At 56.7% G+C, this 18,305-nt stretch overlaps 1 protein-coding gene across 12 annotated transcripts in view; it reads left to right on the top strand.

Moving 5' to 3' along the window:
- RANBP3 (RAN binding protein 3) overlaps nt 1–18,305 on the top strand; it is a 51,367-nt gene that overhangs the window by 27,303 nt on the left and 5,759 nt on the right. For 9 of the 12 annotated variants that reach the window (XM_057708610.1, XM_057708605.1, XM_057708616.1 and 6 more), the window contains 9 exons: nt 4,599–4,635; nt 4,722–4,808; nt 6,778–6,849; nt 11,729–11,794; nt 12,648–12,740; nt 13,654–13,772; nt 14,866–14,982; nt 16,812–16,915; nt 18,076–18,154. In XM_057708610.1, the coding sequence (XP_057564593.1) occupies nt 4,599–4,635; nt 4,722–4,808; nt 6,778–6,849; nt 11,729–11,794; nt 12,648–12,740; nt 13,654–13,772; nt 14,866–14,982; nt 16,812–16,915; nt 18,076–18,154 (774 nt within the window). The remainder of the gene's footprint in view (nt 1–4,598; nt 4,636–4,721; nt 4,809–6,777; nt 6,850–11,728; nt 11,795–12,647; nt 12,741–13,653; nt 13,773–14,865; nt 14,983–16,811; nt 16,916–18,075; nt 18,155–18,305) is intronic. The other 3 variants (XM_057708607.1, XM_057708608.1, XM_057708611.1) reach the window with 1 other exon arrangement.

Genomic DNA, 18,305 nt, shown 5'->3' with positions numbered 1-18,305 from the left:
TGTACTTGGCGACAGGGACGTCCACGGCTCACAGAATGAGCTGCTTCCCTCCCAGGTTCCAGTGTCTTCTGAGGGGAGAGGACTGCGCTGCCTGCCCCGCCAGCTGACAGGACTCTGGCCGCCATGCAGCACGCGGTCAGGGCAGACTTGCTGGCTAGGCCACAGCCCCGCCACTGTCTGCTTCATTCGTTCACACTGTCCCGACGCCAGGAAAATAAGTTGAAGGGTTCTCTTTGGTCTTCTTTCTCCTGGGCCTCCTCCTGTAAGTGTTCATTGGGGATATTTTCATCATGGTGTCCCTAGTGGGTGCTGGTCCCAACGTCCCTGGGGTGGCATCCTGAAGCCCTAATCCTCGAGAGGTGGCTTCTGCTGTGTGAAGAAGAAGAGGAGGAAATGGGGCTTCCACACCATGCTTCTGGCCTCAGTACCCCCCAGAAGTGCTGATCCTGAAAGCCTGCTCTTTAGAATCCTCCTCACAGGAGTCCCTGGAGCAGCAGCTCCTGAGCTTTGGGCTGCAGGCTTCCTGGCTCCAAGGAGTTGGGATTGCAGGGCCCAACCCCACGTGTCCCAGGTGTTGTTCTAGACTGACCCCTGAAGAGCTGCTCCCTCGGTTGGGGCGAGGGGTGGCCCCCAGACCACTCTGATGTAGGAGAGGTCCTGCCCCCCAGGCTGCTATGTCCAAGGATGGTGTCTGTGGAGCTGGCATTGGCCTTGTGTGGGGTGCGGGGTGGTTGAAGGGGAGTTGCTGCACTTTTAGGGGAAGACAACACAAGGCAGCAGGGTCCAGACGGCAAGCGTGGGCTTTCCCTGGCGGGGGTCTTTTGGCTGCCAAGTAGGCATCTCCAAAGGCAAGCAGAAGGGACTCCACTTTGATTCTGTTTTCCTGTTTCCTTGCACTAGCTCCTGTTGAGGAGAGCACTGGCGTCACTTTCCTCACTTCTTCTGAGTCGGCTATTTCAGACCCCACAGGAAGTTCCAGCAGCTTCTGGAAGCTTCTCCTAGTGGGGGAATCTTCCTTTGTTGTCCTTCACAGGCCTTAGCCTCCCAGTTTTTCCAGGACCAAGAGGCCAGCCTGCCACATTCCTGTGGGATGGTTCTTAGAATAGACTCGGAACCTGGATTTGAGGGTCTCCAGGGGTCAGGGGTCTAGGAGTATCTGATCTTGTCTGGCCAGATGCACCTCTCTTCTCCAGGCCTCCGAAGGGGCTGTGGCAGAGGACAGGGGCTCCGTCTGTGCAGTAGATACTTATGGAGCATCTTTTGTGCAGTGTGCTGGGTGTGGGGTGTATGAGCTGTGAGCAGAACAGACTGGGTAGGGCCTCGTGGTAGCAGGAGACACAGATGACAGACGGACACACTAGATCACTTCCAACAGTGATGCACGAAACGGCAGAGGCCCAAGAGAGGCTGGAGGGGGTGTGGAGAGGAACAGCTCCTGCTTGCTGGGCGACAGGGCAGCACGTGAGCGCGGGTTCACCCTGGAGGTGGTCAGGGATGGCCATGGGGGTAGCACATGGGGAAGGAACACCGAGGCAGGAACAGGGTCAACTTGTTCAGGAAACAGGAAGGAGACAGCAGGGCTGGAGTGTGGTGACAGGGAAGGATGGTGCGGGACAGACGAATGGGGCCTGGTGCTGCAGGAGGCCCCTGGGCTTAGCAGTCCTGGGCCCCAACAGGCAGGACTGCAGCCCCGGAGGTCTGGCTGCACTCCTGGGGAAAGGCTCCTAGCACCCGTCAAATTCTTAAGGAGACCCAGATCCCTGAGAGGTTTGGGGCATTGCAGTCAGAGGCGAGGAAGTTAAGTGTTGTTAAAAGAGTCCCAAAATAGACAAAGCAAAAACTGACACAGCGGGGGGAGAATAGACAATCCGCTACATTGCTGGAGACCTCAGCGCTCCACATTCACCATCAGTTGCTAGAACGTCCCAGTGGAAGCAGGACGAGGACAGAGAGGGCTTCAGCAGCTTCAGGGTACACAGTCCTCTCGGGCGCGTGTGGGAAGCGGCAGGATGGACTATGCGCTAGGCCACGAAACAAGTCTCGACAGATTGAAAAGGACTGAAATCACACAGGGTCTTCTCGGACCACAGCGGAATGACGTTAGAAATCCGTAGCAGAGGAAGCTGGGAGGTTCACACGTGAGGACATGAACCTGGCTAGCCAGCAGGAATGGCAGGGGCCTCGAGATCAGGCGGCAAAGGACTGTCTTCCCCAAGCAGCTGAGAAACAGGAGGATACTGTCCTCACAGCTTTCAGGGCCATTCTGTGTATAACCTGGGGGACGTGCCTCGGCAGCTTCTCTGTGGTCCGCGGGTGCTTCCACTGAACACATGCCTAGCGAGCCCTGCTGTGTGCTGGGGCCATGACCTTCCAGGAACTTAGGGGCTAGTGGGGGACCCTGACACAGACCCACAGCCAGAGTAAGAGCCATGGGGAAGAGCAGGGGAGCGGTGAGGCCATGGCCCGAGGGGTTCTCATCTGGGAGGGTAGGGAGCAGTGTCTGCGGGGTGGGGGCTGCATTTCCAGGGGTCAGAAGTCATTCAGGAAGCAGCAGATCCCACCAGCCCAGAGGCTGCCACGGGTGGGTTAGGGAGAAGTCGAGGCTGGGATTGGTGGGGGATGGGCTGAGGAGGAGTAGCGGGGAGGGACCTGCAGCCTGCACCTTCATGGTGCCACCCAGGGCAGGGGAGCATCCGAGAGGAGCACCTGATGTTCTGGGGACACAGCTGTGGGCTGTCAGGTGCCAGCCCGGGCCCCGTAGAATGACAGCACTGCAAGAGTGCCTCTCTCGGCCCCGCATGCTAAGATCCTCTTCTCCACCCCTCCAAGGGTCCCCTGGTCCCTCACCCGGCTCCCCCACCTCCCCCAGCACTGCCCTGGTGTGACATCCCACGGGGGTGAGCTTGCTGGGAGAGCGTGGCCCGTCCAGGTGTGAGCCACGTGGCGCTGCCGGCTTAGCCCACTGACCCCCTGCGCCTCTTTCCCTGCGGAGAAAGCGCGGGCCCCCACCACCATTTTCCAAGCAAGGAAGTTGAAGCCTGGGCTGGTGAAATAATGTGCCCCGGGTTTCACATTAAGGACATGGCAGACCTGGGAGGAGCCGGCTAGGTTCTGCAGGCCCTTGAGAGGGGGGTTGAGCGCCTTCACACTCCGAGGTCGAGCTCTGGCCACTGTTTTGTGCTCACCTAGAGTGAGCCTGCTGGACCCTCGGGTGTTTTATTTCGTTTTGGGCCCCATGGTGTGTTCACATATCAAGCCCCTATTGTGTTAGGAGGGTTTCTTGTTTCCCTTGCACTTGGATGATCTCTGATGGGGGCAGGGGGGTGGGGAGCAGGTTGAGATCCCTTTCTTACCATCCAGGCTCTCACTGTCCTTCAGGATGGGTCTGCAGACTCTGCCCACCGCCTGTTTTTGTCCAGCCTGCAAGCTAAGATGGTTTTTAGGCTTTTAAAGGATCGTAAAAACAAAATAAAGAATATAAAACATGTGGCCCGAATGGGGCCTGTGAAGCGGAAAATACTTTCTGGCCCTTTATGGGGAAAGTGCCACCCCGGCTCTAGGAGGTCACCCAGCTCCTCGTCTGCAGTTTCCTCATTTACAGCAGTTACTGCTTTTACACCCGGCTCTGCAGCTTGCAGAGCACTTTCCCATGCATCATCTCATTTAATCCCTAACAGCTCCTCGAGGCAGGTGGTCCTCGTTTGGCTAAACTTGACCCCTGAGGGGCTTTTCTGAAAGTAAGAAAATTGGCTCCCCTGCTTGCTCCTAAACCAGTGCCCCAGCGGGGGTGATGTTCACCCCTCGGAGTTTGCTTGTGGCTGCTTAGTTCTGAAGAGTCGCAAGTCCCTGAGAGGGCTCTACAGGGGGGGACTGTATTATCCCGGGTGGGGGGTGACGGGGGCTTCTTTTCAGCTTCTTAATGGCTCATTCGCATTCTGAAATGAAAGGTTGTCAAGGAGGAAATTCCTTGGCCATCTGTCTCTGAGCTTATGAGTGTTCAGTGGGTTCTGTGGTCAGAGTTGTTGTACCTGGGGAGTCTGTTCTGAACGCTTTGGCCCAAGGCATCAAAAGCTCTTGGCTGCTCTGGAAATAACAGCCCACCTCGAGACAGGGTTCTGCACCACACGATGTGCCAGAGCCAGGAATGGGAACCACCGTGACCCGGTGTCATGCGGCCGGTGTCAGCGGTCCTGCTGCCCTTCAGGGCGGAGGGAGGGTCGCTTTCCAGCTCTTGGCAAAGTGAACTTTGGCCAGATCTAGTTTCACTGTTTGAATTGGGGGGGGGGGGGAGGGGAGTGGGGGGGAACGCCAGTGAACTGTACCCGGCGGAGAAACACGGAAACTGATCCTGTGCAGGGAACGTGTTCCCAGCCATTAAGAGGATTCCTTGGCGCGAGGCCTGGTGAGGCAGAGGCGGAAGGTTCACAGGGGATTTTTGAACGTTAGGTTGAAAGCCTGTCTATGACCTGGGTGACTGAGCCCAGGCCACATGCCCTCAGCACTACATTTCAGGATCTGTTCACGGCGGGAGTCAGGAGCTGCCGGGCCCCGGGCAGCGCGGCCCTCTCTGACCGCCCTGACCTGTGTTCTCGTTTCAGAGGTCAGCTGGAGGCTCCAGCCCCGAAGGTGGAGAAGGTGAGGAAATCTCTCAAATGTTTCGCCAGCTTTGGTTGTAAAAGTGGAAGCAGACTGATTTTTCTCCTCCTCCTCATTTTCTGTAGATTCGGACCGAGAAGATGGAAACTACTGCCCTCCTGTCAAGCGAGAAAGAACATCATCTTTAACGCAATTCCCGCCTTCACAGTCAGGTAACAGTTGCAGCCCTTTGCAGGATGGTGAAAGCACCCATGTGTCCAAGCCCACTATTCCCCTCCAGCGCCTCACACCCTGTCCGTCTCCTGTGCACATCCCGTTAGAATCCACTCAGTCTCTGTCAGGAGCGAGGCTGAAGCGTGGCCCTGGGGAGCACAGGTGCCCATCTGGAGGGGTGGGGCCTGGTGGACTATTGATAAAGAAGGCTCACAAAGAAATCCTCTCTCTGAGAGGGACCGTCAGGGTCCCGTCGGGGTCCCATCGGGGCTCTGACCACTAAGTGCACATCCTGACTGCATGTCCACTGAAGGTGGGGGAAGTGGGGTGTCCTCCTGGCCCTTCAGCCATGTGTCTAGAGCCCGGCGGGCCAGTTGAGAAGCCCAGACACACACAGAGACGGTACAGAGGGAGCCCAGTGGCCCCAGCAGACACTTTGGTGGTGGAATGTCATGAGCTCCCCGAGGAGGGAGGCTTGGGGGAGCCCAGAAGGGTTGGCCAGGCTGGGACCCTGTCCCAGTGGAGGTGGCTAGGCTTGGAGGCTCCAGCCGTGGGCCAGGTCTGCACACACATGGGCCAGCAGACCAGCTGGTGTGCAAAGGCTGGTGCAGGAAAGAGGCGGGTTCCCAGGGTAGAGGGAAATGCTGGGGCTACGTAGCGGGGGGCGTTCTGCAAGCCTGGGGACACCCCTGCGTCCTGGAGGGTAAAAGCTGCGGCAGGGTCTCCCCCACACCACACCCCACCCCACCCTGTCCTGGCTCGGTCCACTCTGGCATCGCCCCGTGCTCCCTGCGGTGCTGGCTTAGAGTCACTCTCCAGTTCCCCAGCCTGAAGTACATTCCTGGGAATTCTTGTAAAATATTTACAAGCTTGAGCCCTAAGGATGCCACTATAAGGGAGAAAAGACACTCCTGGAAGTTTTGTTTCTGCTCACAAGAGTAATGCGACGTCACAGGAATGCACCGAGTAGGCAGGGAGTGTCCTCTTACGGTCATCCCTGTAACACATTTGATCTCATACCTGTTCCCTGGACGCGTGTTTTGGACATTGCCACATCCTTTTTCACAACTGCAGGAGACCCCCCTTGAATAGAGGCACTGTCGTTTGCTAGCCAGGCATTGAGGGGCCCTCCAGACACCTGCAGTCCAGGCTGCAGTCACATCGTTTTTTTAAGGATCTCTGCACGCTCGTTGCGTGGGCCTCGCTACAGGAGGAGGGAGTGTCCGCTTCCTGGCCGTTGATTGTATTCCTTCCCACCCGCCATCCACTGCTGAGCCGCATTTTGTGCATCAAGAAGGTGCAGCAGAGGAGAGAGGAGGTGGTTTGTGCTGTGGCTATAGGCTGATGGGACAGAGGACCAGCAGGCATTCGCCCTCTCCTCTCGCGCGTCACCACCACCTAGGGGATGCTCGGCGCTCAGCCATCTGTGTTTGGAGGCCTCGTGTTTGCACTGCACTCTGATTCCACTTAGCTGCCTCTGTCTACAGTTAGTTCTTCAGCCCCACTGTGCTGTTGCCTGGCGCGCGACCCAGGAAGCAGTTGATTCTGTAAGAAACTAAACAGGTGAGGGGAGGCGGGCTGCAGCCAGCCGATCCCTGACTGGTGACAAGGAGCAGGGCCTGAGGCTCAGCCCCCGGGAACGCGGAACACGTGGTGCCTCCGCGTCCCTCCTGGCCGCCCCCTCAGGGGCAGCCACAATAGACCAGTCGACTGCTAGATGTCGGGCAGACTCAGGCAGTCCTGCTGGACACCCACCTTTCTTTTGCAGTAGAAAGAGTCCTGGGGTTTCACCTTTAGTGGGAGTGCAGTAGCTAAAGGCCGGACTCGCAATGCGGACCCCCCTTCCCCAACAGGGGGGCCTGGAAACAACCCCTCAGGTGGGAGACGTGATCCCGTGCACATCTGGCCTGCCTACTCACGCTGTTTTTCCTCTTGTTCCCTCCCCTGCCTTCACCTCCTTGTCGACAGTATCAAAAAACAATGTTTTTATGCCATCCACCTTCTGCGAACCATCTGCAGGCAATTCTGACTCAGAACCAGGTGAGCCCTCGCGTCCCTTTGCCTTTCTCAGCCAGTCCCTGGGGGTTTCCTGGGATGAAAAGCAGTCTGTGTTGTAGCATATGATCTTAAACGGGAACGGGCAGTTTGAAATCAGCATTCTTTTTCAGTTCCTAAGTGTTCCCCAACTCTTCACCGCGTAGATTTGGAATCCGGTGTGAGTCAGGCTTCATCGGCCCTTAATTTCTGTTTCTGCAAGCAGGGCCTGGTTACAAGGAGTTTCAAATTCTTTTCTTTAAAAAAAAAAAAAAGGCAAAACCAAAAACCAAAAAAAAAAACTATAATGTGGTATACTACTCTGTTTCCAAGATTTTACACAAATAATACATTTGTATCATTAAAAACACAGAAATACATAGAGTAAAAGGACCCGCCTGTCCATTTCTCACTCACTCTGCCATCCCAGTGGTAACCACACTGAAGTTTATGTGATTTTCCAGACCCCTTCTCTGTGTATTAAATTCTCACATGAATTAATATTACTCAGATCTGTTTAGATAAATATGTTTAATCACAGCTTCGAAACTTTAAGGAACATAGCTTGATCCTTTCTGGAGAATGTGGAGCTTTCCTTTTTTGGTCTCTCACTAGAGAACCAGCTCCAAGATTTCCTGAAAGTTTCTCCCACGTGGCCCAAATTCCTCATGAAAGATTTAACGAGCGAGTGTAACCACCCGAATTCTGTAACCCAACCTGCCTTATATAAATTCATTGCTAACTTCAAAAGCATTGCAAGATCAGTCATACTCTGGCACGAGGGCGCCGTCCGGGGAAGAGGCGAGTTGTTGGAACTCTGAGGGTTGCTCCGATGGCACTGTTTCAAACAGTTGAATTCACTTTGGCTCTAAAGACAGACTGTTTTGAGCTGATGCCCCTCACAGGGCCTGAAGAGGAGCTTGGTTCTTAGGGGTGCCGGCCCAGCGAGTCATGAACTGTGGGGCCGTGTCAGCCGTGGCGGGTGATGAGCCGCCAGAGCCAGCCGTCCAGCTCTTTTAGGAATCTCGTGATCGCCTCCGAGGTCTGTGAGGGACGGCCTCGCTCCCCCTTCTCCCCCGTCCTGCAGCATTAAGAGCAGGGCAGCCCTGAGCAAGGACCTACCTCCGAGGCCTGGACCCGTGCATCGCAGCTGGTGGCTCACAGTGTTCACCATCCTGTTACTTGATTAGGGTGGGACCCACCCAGGTTCTCTGCTGAAAAGTCATTTTTCACGCTTTGATTAATATTTTCTGGAGAGAGACTTTGAGACTGGGAAATCTCATTCTTCCTCTCACTTGCGCTCCAGTTAGCCCCCACTGATGTTTTCTTTTCTTTTCTTTTTTTAATTATTCATTTATTTATTTATTTATTGGCTGTGTTGGGTCTTTGTTACTGCGCGTGGGCTTTCTCTAGTTGCAGAGAGCGGGGGCTACTCTTTGTTGTGGTGCACAGTCTTCTCATTGCGGTGGCTTCTCTTATTGCGGAGCACGGGCTCTAGGTGCGTGGGCTTCAGTAGTTGTGGTACATGGGCTCAGTAGTTGTGGCTCACAGGCTTAGTTGCTCCAAGGCATGTGTTATCTTCCTGGACCAGGGCTCGAATCTGTGTCCCCTGCATTGGCAGGCAGATTCTTAACCACTGAACCACCAGGGAGGCCCCATTGATGTTTTCTTGCTGGAGGTGATTATACCCTGATGATGGCTGGTGGGGCTTTGCCTGTCAGCCAGCGCTCTGCTGGACAGAAGAGCGTCTCTCCTCCCCCGCTTACTTGCACGTGTGTTTATTAGATCCACATGGATGTTTGCATGCCTGTTTTAGTCAGCGGGTTATAATCTGTTGTTATTAGTGTTTTTGTCTTAACATTCAGATTTTATTTTCACCATCAGTTTATTTTAGTCATCCCAGATCTGGCTGGCGGGAGCCCCATCAAGCCTGTGCCCTTTGGCCATGTCCCCATCATTCTTTGGAGCATGTCCTTTCCTTTCTGTCTTAAGGGGTTCCAGGCTTGTCTTCTTCCCTCCCTTTCCTCAAGGGGTTCCTGGTTCTGCTTCATGGAGAGTGGTCTCTAGAGGCCAAGATCTGGGTGGTCAGCACGCTAGTCGCTGTTGGGCTGTCACTGCTCCCAGGCCTTCTCCGAGCCCAGAGCTGGGAACACACACAGCCAGGAGCATATACCTGCATGGACCTGTTCGCATACACATGCTGACATCCGCATGTGTTTCTGTGTCTCTGCTTGTATAGGTCACCCCAGGTTCAGGTGGACGTTTCCAGTCCCGCACCAACAGTGTTTGTGGTAGCCCCTCCCCCACCCCATTCATATTTCTACCTCTTTTCTGACACTAAGAAACCTGGCTCCCTTTGTCCTCAATGCACTTACTTATCGCTCAGGCCCCCACCAGACTGCCGTCTCGTGGATTGTTTTTCACCTCTGGTACACACCAGGTTAAATTCTGATCTATCCTCCTGATTAAGTCCCAAGTTCCCTTGGGGCCAGCATTGCCTCCCTCAGACATCATTTGGGGTCTCTCTGAGGTGGGGCAGAAAGAAGCCTGCTTGCTTCAGGCGTGATTCAGAGTCTCCCCTGGAGGGAGAGTCCTCTTCCCACAGCAAGCTCATGGGGACCATGCATGAGCCGTTGAAAAGACTCGGGTACAGCGGCCTAGGTACCCCGTGACCCTGGTGTGAGTGGTGGGGCTGTGCCATCAGGCAGCGCCTCTTCACTGCACCCTGACCTCGTTGCAGGGAAAGAGCTTCTGGAGGCCAGGAGAAGAGGCACATTTGGTTTGGTGCAGATGGGGCCCGAGGCGGGACCTCTGGGGGTGCTGCCCTGTCCGCGCCCTCCCTCCTGGTCTGGCCCCTTCGTCCTGAGTCCCCGGTTGCCATCAGGAGCGTGACACACCATGCCTGTGTGTCCGTTCACCGCAGCATTCAGCGTGAGTGTCCTGTGTCTCCGCGGGGTGGGCCAGCACCAGGCCCAGTGCCTGCGGTCAGTGGCACTGACGCTCCAGGCCCGTCACCCCTGCTGGTTAGCCTGGGGCAGCCCCAGGGGTCAAACGATCAGAGCAGAGCAGTGAGATCAATCTGTAGCCTCAGTGTGAGCACTGCAAAGCCAGCTCCAAAGGCCTTTTAAAATTACCTAAATTGTGAATTTCATCTCGGCTTTTTTAGATGTTTCTAAATTGCCAGTCATCTTCAGAAATAATCCTGAGCTTTGGAAACGTAGTTCAGTATTTCCCTTCCCAAAAGGAACATCTGGCAACACGTGCCCCGTCCCCCGCCACCTGCATCCTGTGCTGTCTGGCTCTCCTGAGTGTGGTGTTACGACCCCTCTCCTACTGGAGAGGCACCAGCTCCACCAGCGCAGGCTCCCAGGAGCCCATTGGGATCAGCTCCTTCCCGCTAACCAGCAGCGAGCGTTACTTACTGCAAACCTAGTGTTGCCCAAGGAGAGCAGTTTGGCTCACCCACACATAGACAGCGGGAAGAGGGCCTTCCTGTTTGGGAATTCGGATTTGATTTTGTTTCATCCCTGAAAGTGTGGGCTGACAGGGTGTCTGTGGTGGTGTTTCTGTGTGCATGAAGGGTTTCTAGTCCACCCACAGAGTTGTGTCCCCGTCGCCAGAGTGAAGTTTAGAACATTTCTGTCGCTCTAGAAAGAGACCCTGTGCCCTTGAGCAGTCACTCCCCACTTTGTCTTCCCCGGCCCCTGGCCACCACGAATCCACATTCTGTCTCCGTGGATTTGCCTGCTCTAGACATTTCATGTGAATGGAATCAGACACTGTGTGGCCTTTGGGGTGTCTCTCCATTTAAGTCTTTACTTTCTTCCAACAATGTTTTGTGGTTCTTGTTGGTTCAATGTATTCAAGGGATTATATTCTCTTTGGTGCTATTGTAAATGGAATTGTTTTCTTAACTTCACTTTCGGAACGTTCACTGCTGATGTGTAAAAACACACAGCTGCTTTCTGTGTATTGGTCTTGTTCCCTGAAACCCAAAAAGGTGTTTTTTTCCCACGGGTTGGACTTTAGCGCAAAAATGAAGCTGCCTCTGGGGTGTAAAATGCTGCTGTCCCTGGGCGGCATTGCTGAGAACAGATCTGCCCTGTTGGAGTCACAAGGCTTTTTATGCTGGTGCTACCGATCAGGGTGCGTTAGCCTGTCTCCCCTGCCCCCTGAGACGGGCATCACCAAGGTGCAGGGGTTGAGGGGTCCGTGTGCACCAGTGGCCCAGCTGAAACCAGGCTCTCAGCCACCTCAGGAGCCCCTGTATGTCAGCTCTGCGCAGCTGTCCGTCCCAGACCCCTCCTCCCGGGCCTCAGCGCCCTCATTAGCTGCGAGGGGAAACGCACCGCTTTGGGCTCATCTGGAGAGAGCGATGCGCCTGCCGTCTCCACCTTTGATCTTTCACTGTGGAAAACATGTCTCATTTCCCAGACGTCTGCTGGTAGTAGAGAGGCTTTTCCTGATCACAGACGTGTCCCCCAGGAAAGGGAGCCGGGTCCCAGGGACCAGAACTCTGTGGCTCCCTGACACTCCTCGGCGCCCACGTGCGCAGCCAGGCCTCCCAGCTCTTAGCCCCGGCAGGCCACTGGGTAGGGGGCCTGCAGCTTGACCGCCCCGCGCTTGCCCTGCAGTCTTCCATGGCCAGCAGTTGACCCCAGAGCCGGCACTGCCTGCAGCCTCAGCCTCCTCCCCAGTCTGCCCTTACAGATGGGACTGGACAAGCCTCTGCTTTTCTGCTTTAACTTGGAAACATTTTCCTTGGTTCCCCAGGCCCATGTCCACCAAAGCCCAGATCACAGTCCTCTCCTGCCCCTGGTCCCTCCCAGCTTTGCCGCCCCACCCCATGCAGGCCCGCTTTTTATCTTTTGTCTTGTGCTTGTAGAAGAAAAGAGCAGTGGATTCCGGTTGAAGCCGCCGACCCTGATCCACGGCCAGGCACCCAGCGCAGGTGGGTGTCCGCCCTGGAGGAGGGGCACGGGGTGGCCGCCTCGCAGCCTCTGCCTGCCCGTGCGCTCGGGCTCCCTCTCCTGACGTGGGCGCCAAGAAGAGCCCCTCAGGCCTGGGGGGGTTCTCCTCCCTGTGAGCCCTCTGCCCCGAGGAGCGGGCTTAGCATGTTGTGGGGCATTCGGGCTCCGTACCTGGCAGGAGCTCAGTTGTCAGACTGTCTCCATCTCTGCCGAGCACTCTGGCCAGTGTTAACCCCGAGTGGCCGCGTGGCCGCTAGTGAGCACGGTCCAGCACTGACGCCGGCCAGACGCGTCTCATCAGCGGGGGGCCCGGGAGGGCTGGGAGCATTCTCGTCCTTGCTCGGGTATTTGGCAGAGGGATTTTCTCAACGTGGCATTTTGAGACACAGATGCAAGGGGTACCTTTACGTGACCCCTAACAGCATCTTGAACTTTGAGAGGTTGACTGTGGCTTCCCTGCTTTCCCTCACTGTCTGCCCTTGACCTCGAGCCCCACGCTTGAGAACAGCCATCCCTTGTTCCCCCCGTGTCCCCCCCCCCCCATAGCGTTACTGTACTTGCTGGATTAGTTTGCAGGTGTGATCAGTTTCGTGGGGGTTTCATTTAATCACATATGAAAATAACAGTAGCCAGAATTTGTACATCTAACTGTAAAGAAAATATCTTGGGTTTTAATTTTTTTCAATATGCTTCCCTGTGAAGTCTGGCCCAGGAGGGACATCAGATGGGTTGCTGGGATGCATTTTTCTGTGAAGTACCTGAGAGCCAGCGGGGGTCGGGTTGCATTTCTGCCTGTGCAGCCGCAGGGCCAGGCAAGCCAACCTCTGTCCCCAGGTCTGCCGAGCCAGAAGCCCAAGGAGCAGCAACGGAGCGTGCTTCGCCCGGCAGTGCTACAAGCCCCCCAGCCACAGGCGCTCTCACAGACGGGTGAGTGACTCAGCCCCGGGCTCACGTTCAGGGCGCAGCCGCGTCCCAGCACAGGTGGCTTTGGCCCCGTCTGCTGCACGCACTGGGAAGTAAAGAACGCGCTGCGGGGGGACGAGCCCTCAAATCCCCGAGGAGCCCGGAAGACGGGCAGTTCCACCGCCCCGTGGCGCCGAGCAGCCCAGATTCTTCTCTGCGTGTTCGCAGGCCACACTCAGCCCTGGGTCTAAGAGGCCAGACGAGTGACTTGATTAGAGGTGCTTTTTCACATTACTCACCAGCCTGAGACATGACTCCTAAACCGTGCTTCTGTTATACCCACACGGGGTGTGCTTTTCAGTTGATCCTTAATATTCTTAGTACTGATAAGCTTTTCTTCTCTTCCTTTTAATCTTTCCCTGCGATTTAAGAACTGTTCCTCAAGAGCTATGCAGCGTCCTGCCCAGGAGCAACAGTTAATATTTCTGAAAAGTTTTAATTACATGGAAAATTGTTTTGGTCTATTGCTAAACAAAGCCAGACTTAAAGTTCCATGTGTCACATAATCTCAACTATCTAAAGGGGAAAGTGCATAGAAAAAAAGACTTTATTAGTAAAACTAGTTTTATAAAACACAAAGTTATTCCCCAAATATATTTTCTTTTTTTTTTCCCCCTTAGTAGTATTGTTTTTAAACAAACTGAAAATTCACAGGGTTCTTTGTGGAATAAGCAATAAAGGATTTTCACTTTGGTGAGGGTTTAGCTTTGGTTTTGGGTTTTTCTAACCTAAGAACTTGTGACTTTTGGTATTGATTCTAAGTCTCTCCCTTTAAAAAGGAGACATTACGCTGTTGGCCCGAATGGTAGGTGGGAGCGGCGCTGAGGGTGGTCGGGGCTGCCCTCTGAGATGCCCACTGTCCTTTTCCTCCCCACAGTCCCGAGCAGTGGCACCAATGGGGTCAGTGTCCCGACAGACTGCACGGGGGCGGCGCCATCGGCCTCGCCTGACAACCCCACCCGGAGGAGTCCCTCTGACGAGGCGCCAGCACTTGAGGTCCGTCTGCGATGGGGCAGGGAGCGCACCACACGCGAACCTTTTCAGGACCTCGCCGGGCGCGTGGGCTGTTGGCTGCTCGGGGCCATGTCCAAGCTGGCCTGTGCCAGGGCGTGCAGATTTGCTCAGAGGCCTCCGTGTGTAACCACAGCGGACTGTCCAGGTCGCCAGACCACCAGGAACTCCAAGGCTGGTCCTGAGAGAAAGGGGCCGCGAGCAGGGCTCTCCGCCGTGGGCCGGATTGCCCAAGGCCTGCGTCGTTTCCATGCAAACAGTCCACTGGGACCATGCCCCGCTGTTCGTGGGGAGATGTATCCTCTCCGTTTTCCACAGCCTAGCAGCTCCTCGGGGATTCAGACACACATGCTGCTTCTCGTGGCAGAAGTGTGCCTGGGAGTCAGCTCAGGAATCGTTTGTTTAAAAAAAAAAAAGAAAGTCCTCCGGGATTCTGGGATATAGGCCAGATGCATGTGTTTTCCAGTAGCGTTGCGTAGCAGCTGGCAAATAAGGGGCATTTAACAAAGAGCCTGCATTTGCGCTTGGCAGAGATGGACTTGAAATCTGAGTTGCAGTAACACACCCAGGGCTCCTCATACAGAGACAGGCTGCACCCGTGTGTCTGTCTCCACTCGGTCGGGTTCAGCCTGAGGTTCTCCACCCTCTGCTGCCTCTGCGCCCCACACCCCCACCGGGTATTCAGGTTTCAGATGTCCCTGAGCCCCCCACCCTCAGACCACAGTTAGCGGAATTGGGAAAAGGAGTCATGCCCGCAGCACACTGCTTCTCAGAGGCTGGTGGCTGGGTCTCCAGGGCGGTGAACCGGCTGTGCAGCTCTGAGCTGGAGGGAGACCTGGAAGTGACACCCCCCCCGCCCCCCCCCATCCTCCACCAGCCTCCCCGGTGAGGGGGGCAGGGCACTGCGAGAGCCCGCCTCTCCCTAGAGAGGTCTAGCCCCGCGCAGCCCTAGGGGGTCTCCGTGGTCCCCCACCCCAGGGCCCATTCACGGAGCAAGGGCAGTGGTGTGAGCCCTGGCCTGGCTTATCAGGGCTGACATGCTGCTGCCTTTCAGGTGTTCTGTTTGCTTGTTTTACAGGAGAAAGAGTCCCAGAGAAAGGAGTCCAGCCACGCTGCTGAGGGGGACAGCTGTGAGAAGGAGCCGGTGGCACAGCAGGCGTTTGTGTTTGGGCAGAACCTGAGGGACAGAGTGAAGGTGTGTGGTCAGAGGGCCGGATGAGCTGTTGACCTAGTGAACTAACCTTTCCTCACCTCCCCCAGGTTCAGTTTCCCGGGGGTGGGGCGTGGGGCTGTGTCCGCGATGGTCCCGGGCCTCAGTGCCCAGCAGCTGCCTGTTGCGTCCCTTCCGTGCTGTGCCTCTGGCTCCCGGGGTGGGGTGGGGGCCACACCCTGGCCGGCTGCCCCCCACCCCCACCCTCGGCAGCACGGGGCTCCCTTGTTCTCCCAGGAGCCAGGGTCAGGGAGGCAACTTACCCCGACAGCTGGCGTGTTTATAGCAAAAGGACAAGCGGACATTAGGATCCGACGCTTTCCACATCACCAGAGGGATTTTTCTTTCCTCACTTTGGGTTCCTTTCTCTCACTCAGCAGTAGCCTCATGTAGCCTGGATCCTTCTTAGTTGTGGGAGGCCCGTCCTGGGCACTGTGGGGCGTTGAGCAGCGTCCCCAGCCCCCACCTTCCAGATGCCAGGAGCACCCCTCTCCCCGCCCCCAGTGGTGGCAACCAAAAGCATCCCCAGCAGTGCTGGGTGTTCCCAGTGGGACCGCGTCACCCCAGCTTGAGGGCCATCGCCTTGTTTTTTTTCAAGGAGGGCAGGTGGAAAGATACTGTTTTCTCTCCCGCAGGAGGCAGCAGGATCTGTCACCTCCTGGCTGCCCCCCAGGTGTGTTGGTCTAGTCTGGGGACTTGGAGTCGGGGGTGGGGAGCATGTGGCAGTGGCAGGGGCTCTCGGTTCTGGACCCCATGCGCTGGCCCTCTGGGAAGACCTGTCCCAGCCCCAGGGACGGACGGTCCCTCTGCACCGTTTCTAGCAGCTCATCTGGCAAGAAGCCCCTAGAGACTTGAGGGGCAGTGGCAGCGGCTGGTTTTGGGGACCTTTGTCATTGTCACAACTGGGGGTAGGTGCTGCTGATACTGAGTAGGTGGAGGCCAAGGGGCTGAGCAGCACCGCACAGTGCCCAGGACGCCCCCTCCCCGTCAGGGAACCGCCCGGGCCCGGGGCCAGTGAGGCAGAGAGGGAGAAGCTGTGAAATGAGGAAACAAGAGTCTCTCCGGTGCAGAGGAGATGTCACGCCATCAGCTTCCACCTTCGGTGCCCACTGTCCGGTAGAAGCACAGGTGCCCCGAGAGACACAAAAATAGGCGTTGATGTTGCACAGCTTTAGGCAAGATAAGTCCTTTGGCAGCTGCTCCCGCCCAGGAGCAGGAAGCAGGAGAAGGGAGGGCCTGGATGTGCACCTGCGCCGGGGACCAGGGCGAGTCTGTTCCTCGCCGCCTTGAGATTAGGGCTGGGGCCCGGGGGTCTCCCGGTCACATCCCAGCTTCTCCATGGAGGGTGACTGGAAGCCATGGTTTCTTAACCCCCTGAGCCTCCACTTCCCCACTCAGAGCAAGGTCACTAACACCCACCTCTCAGTGTTGCCAGGAGAATTACATCGGAGGCTGTATTTAACCAAGCTAGCACGGCAGTTGGCATAAAAGAAGCCTTGAAAAATGATGCTTCTGTTTTGTTTATAATGAACTCCTTAAATATAAGATTTGAAAGTGATCTGTGGTCTCTCAGTACAGAAGCATTGATGAAAAATGCCAGCAAGATGCCAGCCTGAGTGTGTTTTTTTTTAAACAAGGTAGAAAAAGCTCCCTACTGCCCTGTTTTTGTATCCTAACTGTTACCACACCCCCAGGGTACACAGGTGTAGATGGAGCTAAGCCGTGCTGCATGTCCATGTAGGGCCTGTGTAGACAGGCTGAGCTGCAGAGGTCTAGGACGTGCCGTTTTCTGAGCAGTGTTTTCTGTTTCCCAGTTAATAAATGAGAACGCTGAAGTAGTGGACATGGAGAACACCGGACACCCCAGTTCAGAAACGCCAGCCGCGACCAACTACTTCCTTCAGTATATCAGCTCCAGGTGTGCGCCTCGGGCCTGGTGCCCAAGCCTTGCATGGGGAGAGCCTCCGCTTCAGAGAGGCCCGCGGTCACCCATTGTCCCTGCCTCAGGGACCAGAGTGGCCTGGACCCTCCTGGACCAGGAGCCAGCCTGGTCCTTCCTCGGGAGGGCAAGGGGCACGTGTGGCCAGAATCCCGGTCACCCTCCAGCCCCTCCCTCTTCCCCGCCCTGGGCACAGATGTGGAGGGGCCGGGATGGCGGGCTTCGGCGGACACACAAGGGAGGACCCCCATTCCGTGGGGTCGTCCAGCCCAGCCCTGGGAGTGACCTCTGTCATCTGGACCTCCTGCCCGGAACAGAGCCCAGTGGGCCAGTGGCAGCTCGGCTGCCTCCTGTCCGCAGGCGCTCCCCACCCTGGCCCCGGGCTCGCCGTTGGCGCTGCTGGTGGTGGCACTCGCCAGCAGCCTGGCTGCTGGGGGGTTTGAGAAGGAAGGCATGTCCCTGCCTGGGAGACGGGCCAGCAGAGCAGGCGCCGTGCAGGCTCCCACCTCGGGGAGGCCCGGCGGGAACACTGACCTCGCTGCCTGGCTGCCTGGCCCCCAGTTAGCAGAGCGCATCATATTTTAAGACGCATTTTTTTGCACCTCAGTGTTTCCCACAGCAGGAGGCACACGCAGCCTGTGATGTCTTAAACCAGATGACGTGTGATGGCCACGGCAGCTGCCGTTTGCCAGGCGTGCCCCGAGGGTCACCCCGTGTCACCCACTGGCAGCCCAGTAGGAGGTGCCACCTTCTTGGTTTGGGCCTGGGGAGGGACCCGGAGGGGACGGCGGCCCACTGCCGAGAGACGGCTGGGTGCGGATGGAACGCGCTGCGCTCAGCCTCTGCGGTGGTGCCCGCCTCCTGGGGGCTGAGGAAGACAGGCGTCCCGTGGGTCGCACGGTGCCCGTGTGCAGTTAGTGCCAGGCAGTGGGAGCCCACGGCGCATGTTTGCCACCCAGTGCGCCCTGGCACCGATGCCTGCAGGTACCTGCCCCAGCGTGCCAGGCCCAGCCTACGAGGCCGAGTGGGACCTCCACGGTGCTCGCCACTCTGACTGCGTGTGGGGCGCGTGAGGGCGTGCACACGGCCTGGCCCTGTGCCGCCTGCCAGCCCACGCTCACAGCGCATCCCTTCTTCAGTTTAGAGAACTCCACCAACAGTGCCGACCCCACCAGCAGCAAGTTCGTGTTTGGCCAGAACATGAGTGAGCGCGTGTTGGTGAGTGACCCCCGTGGGGACCATCCTTCCCGGGATCCGGAAGGCTTTCGGAGCCTCCCACAGGTCTTGGGGACACGGGGGTGTGGCTGCTGTGTTGTGTCCTGAGAAATGAGAGTGCTTTCTTTTCCAAGTGACAGAAAGGAGACCCAGC

This window comes from Hippopotamus amphibius, chromosome 15, assembly GCF_030028045.1.
Source record: "Hippopotamus amphibius kiboko isolate mHipAmp2 chromosome 15, mHipAmp2.hap2, whole genome shotgun sequence".
NCBI classification, from domain to species: Eukaryota; Metazoa; Chordata; class Mammalia; order Artiodactyla; family Hippopotamidae; genus Hippopotamus; species Hippopotamus amphibius.
The sequence above is the reverse complement of the archived record's forward strand: the minus strand, read 5'-3'. Positions and strand labels throughout refer to the sequence as shown.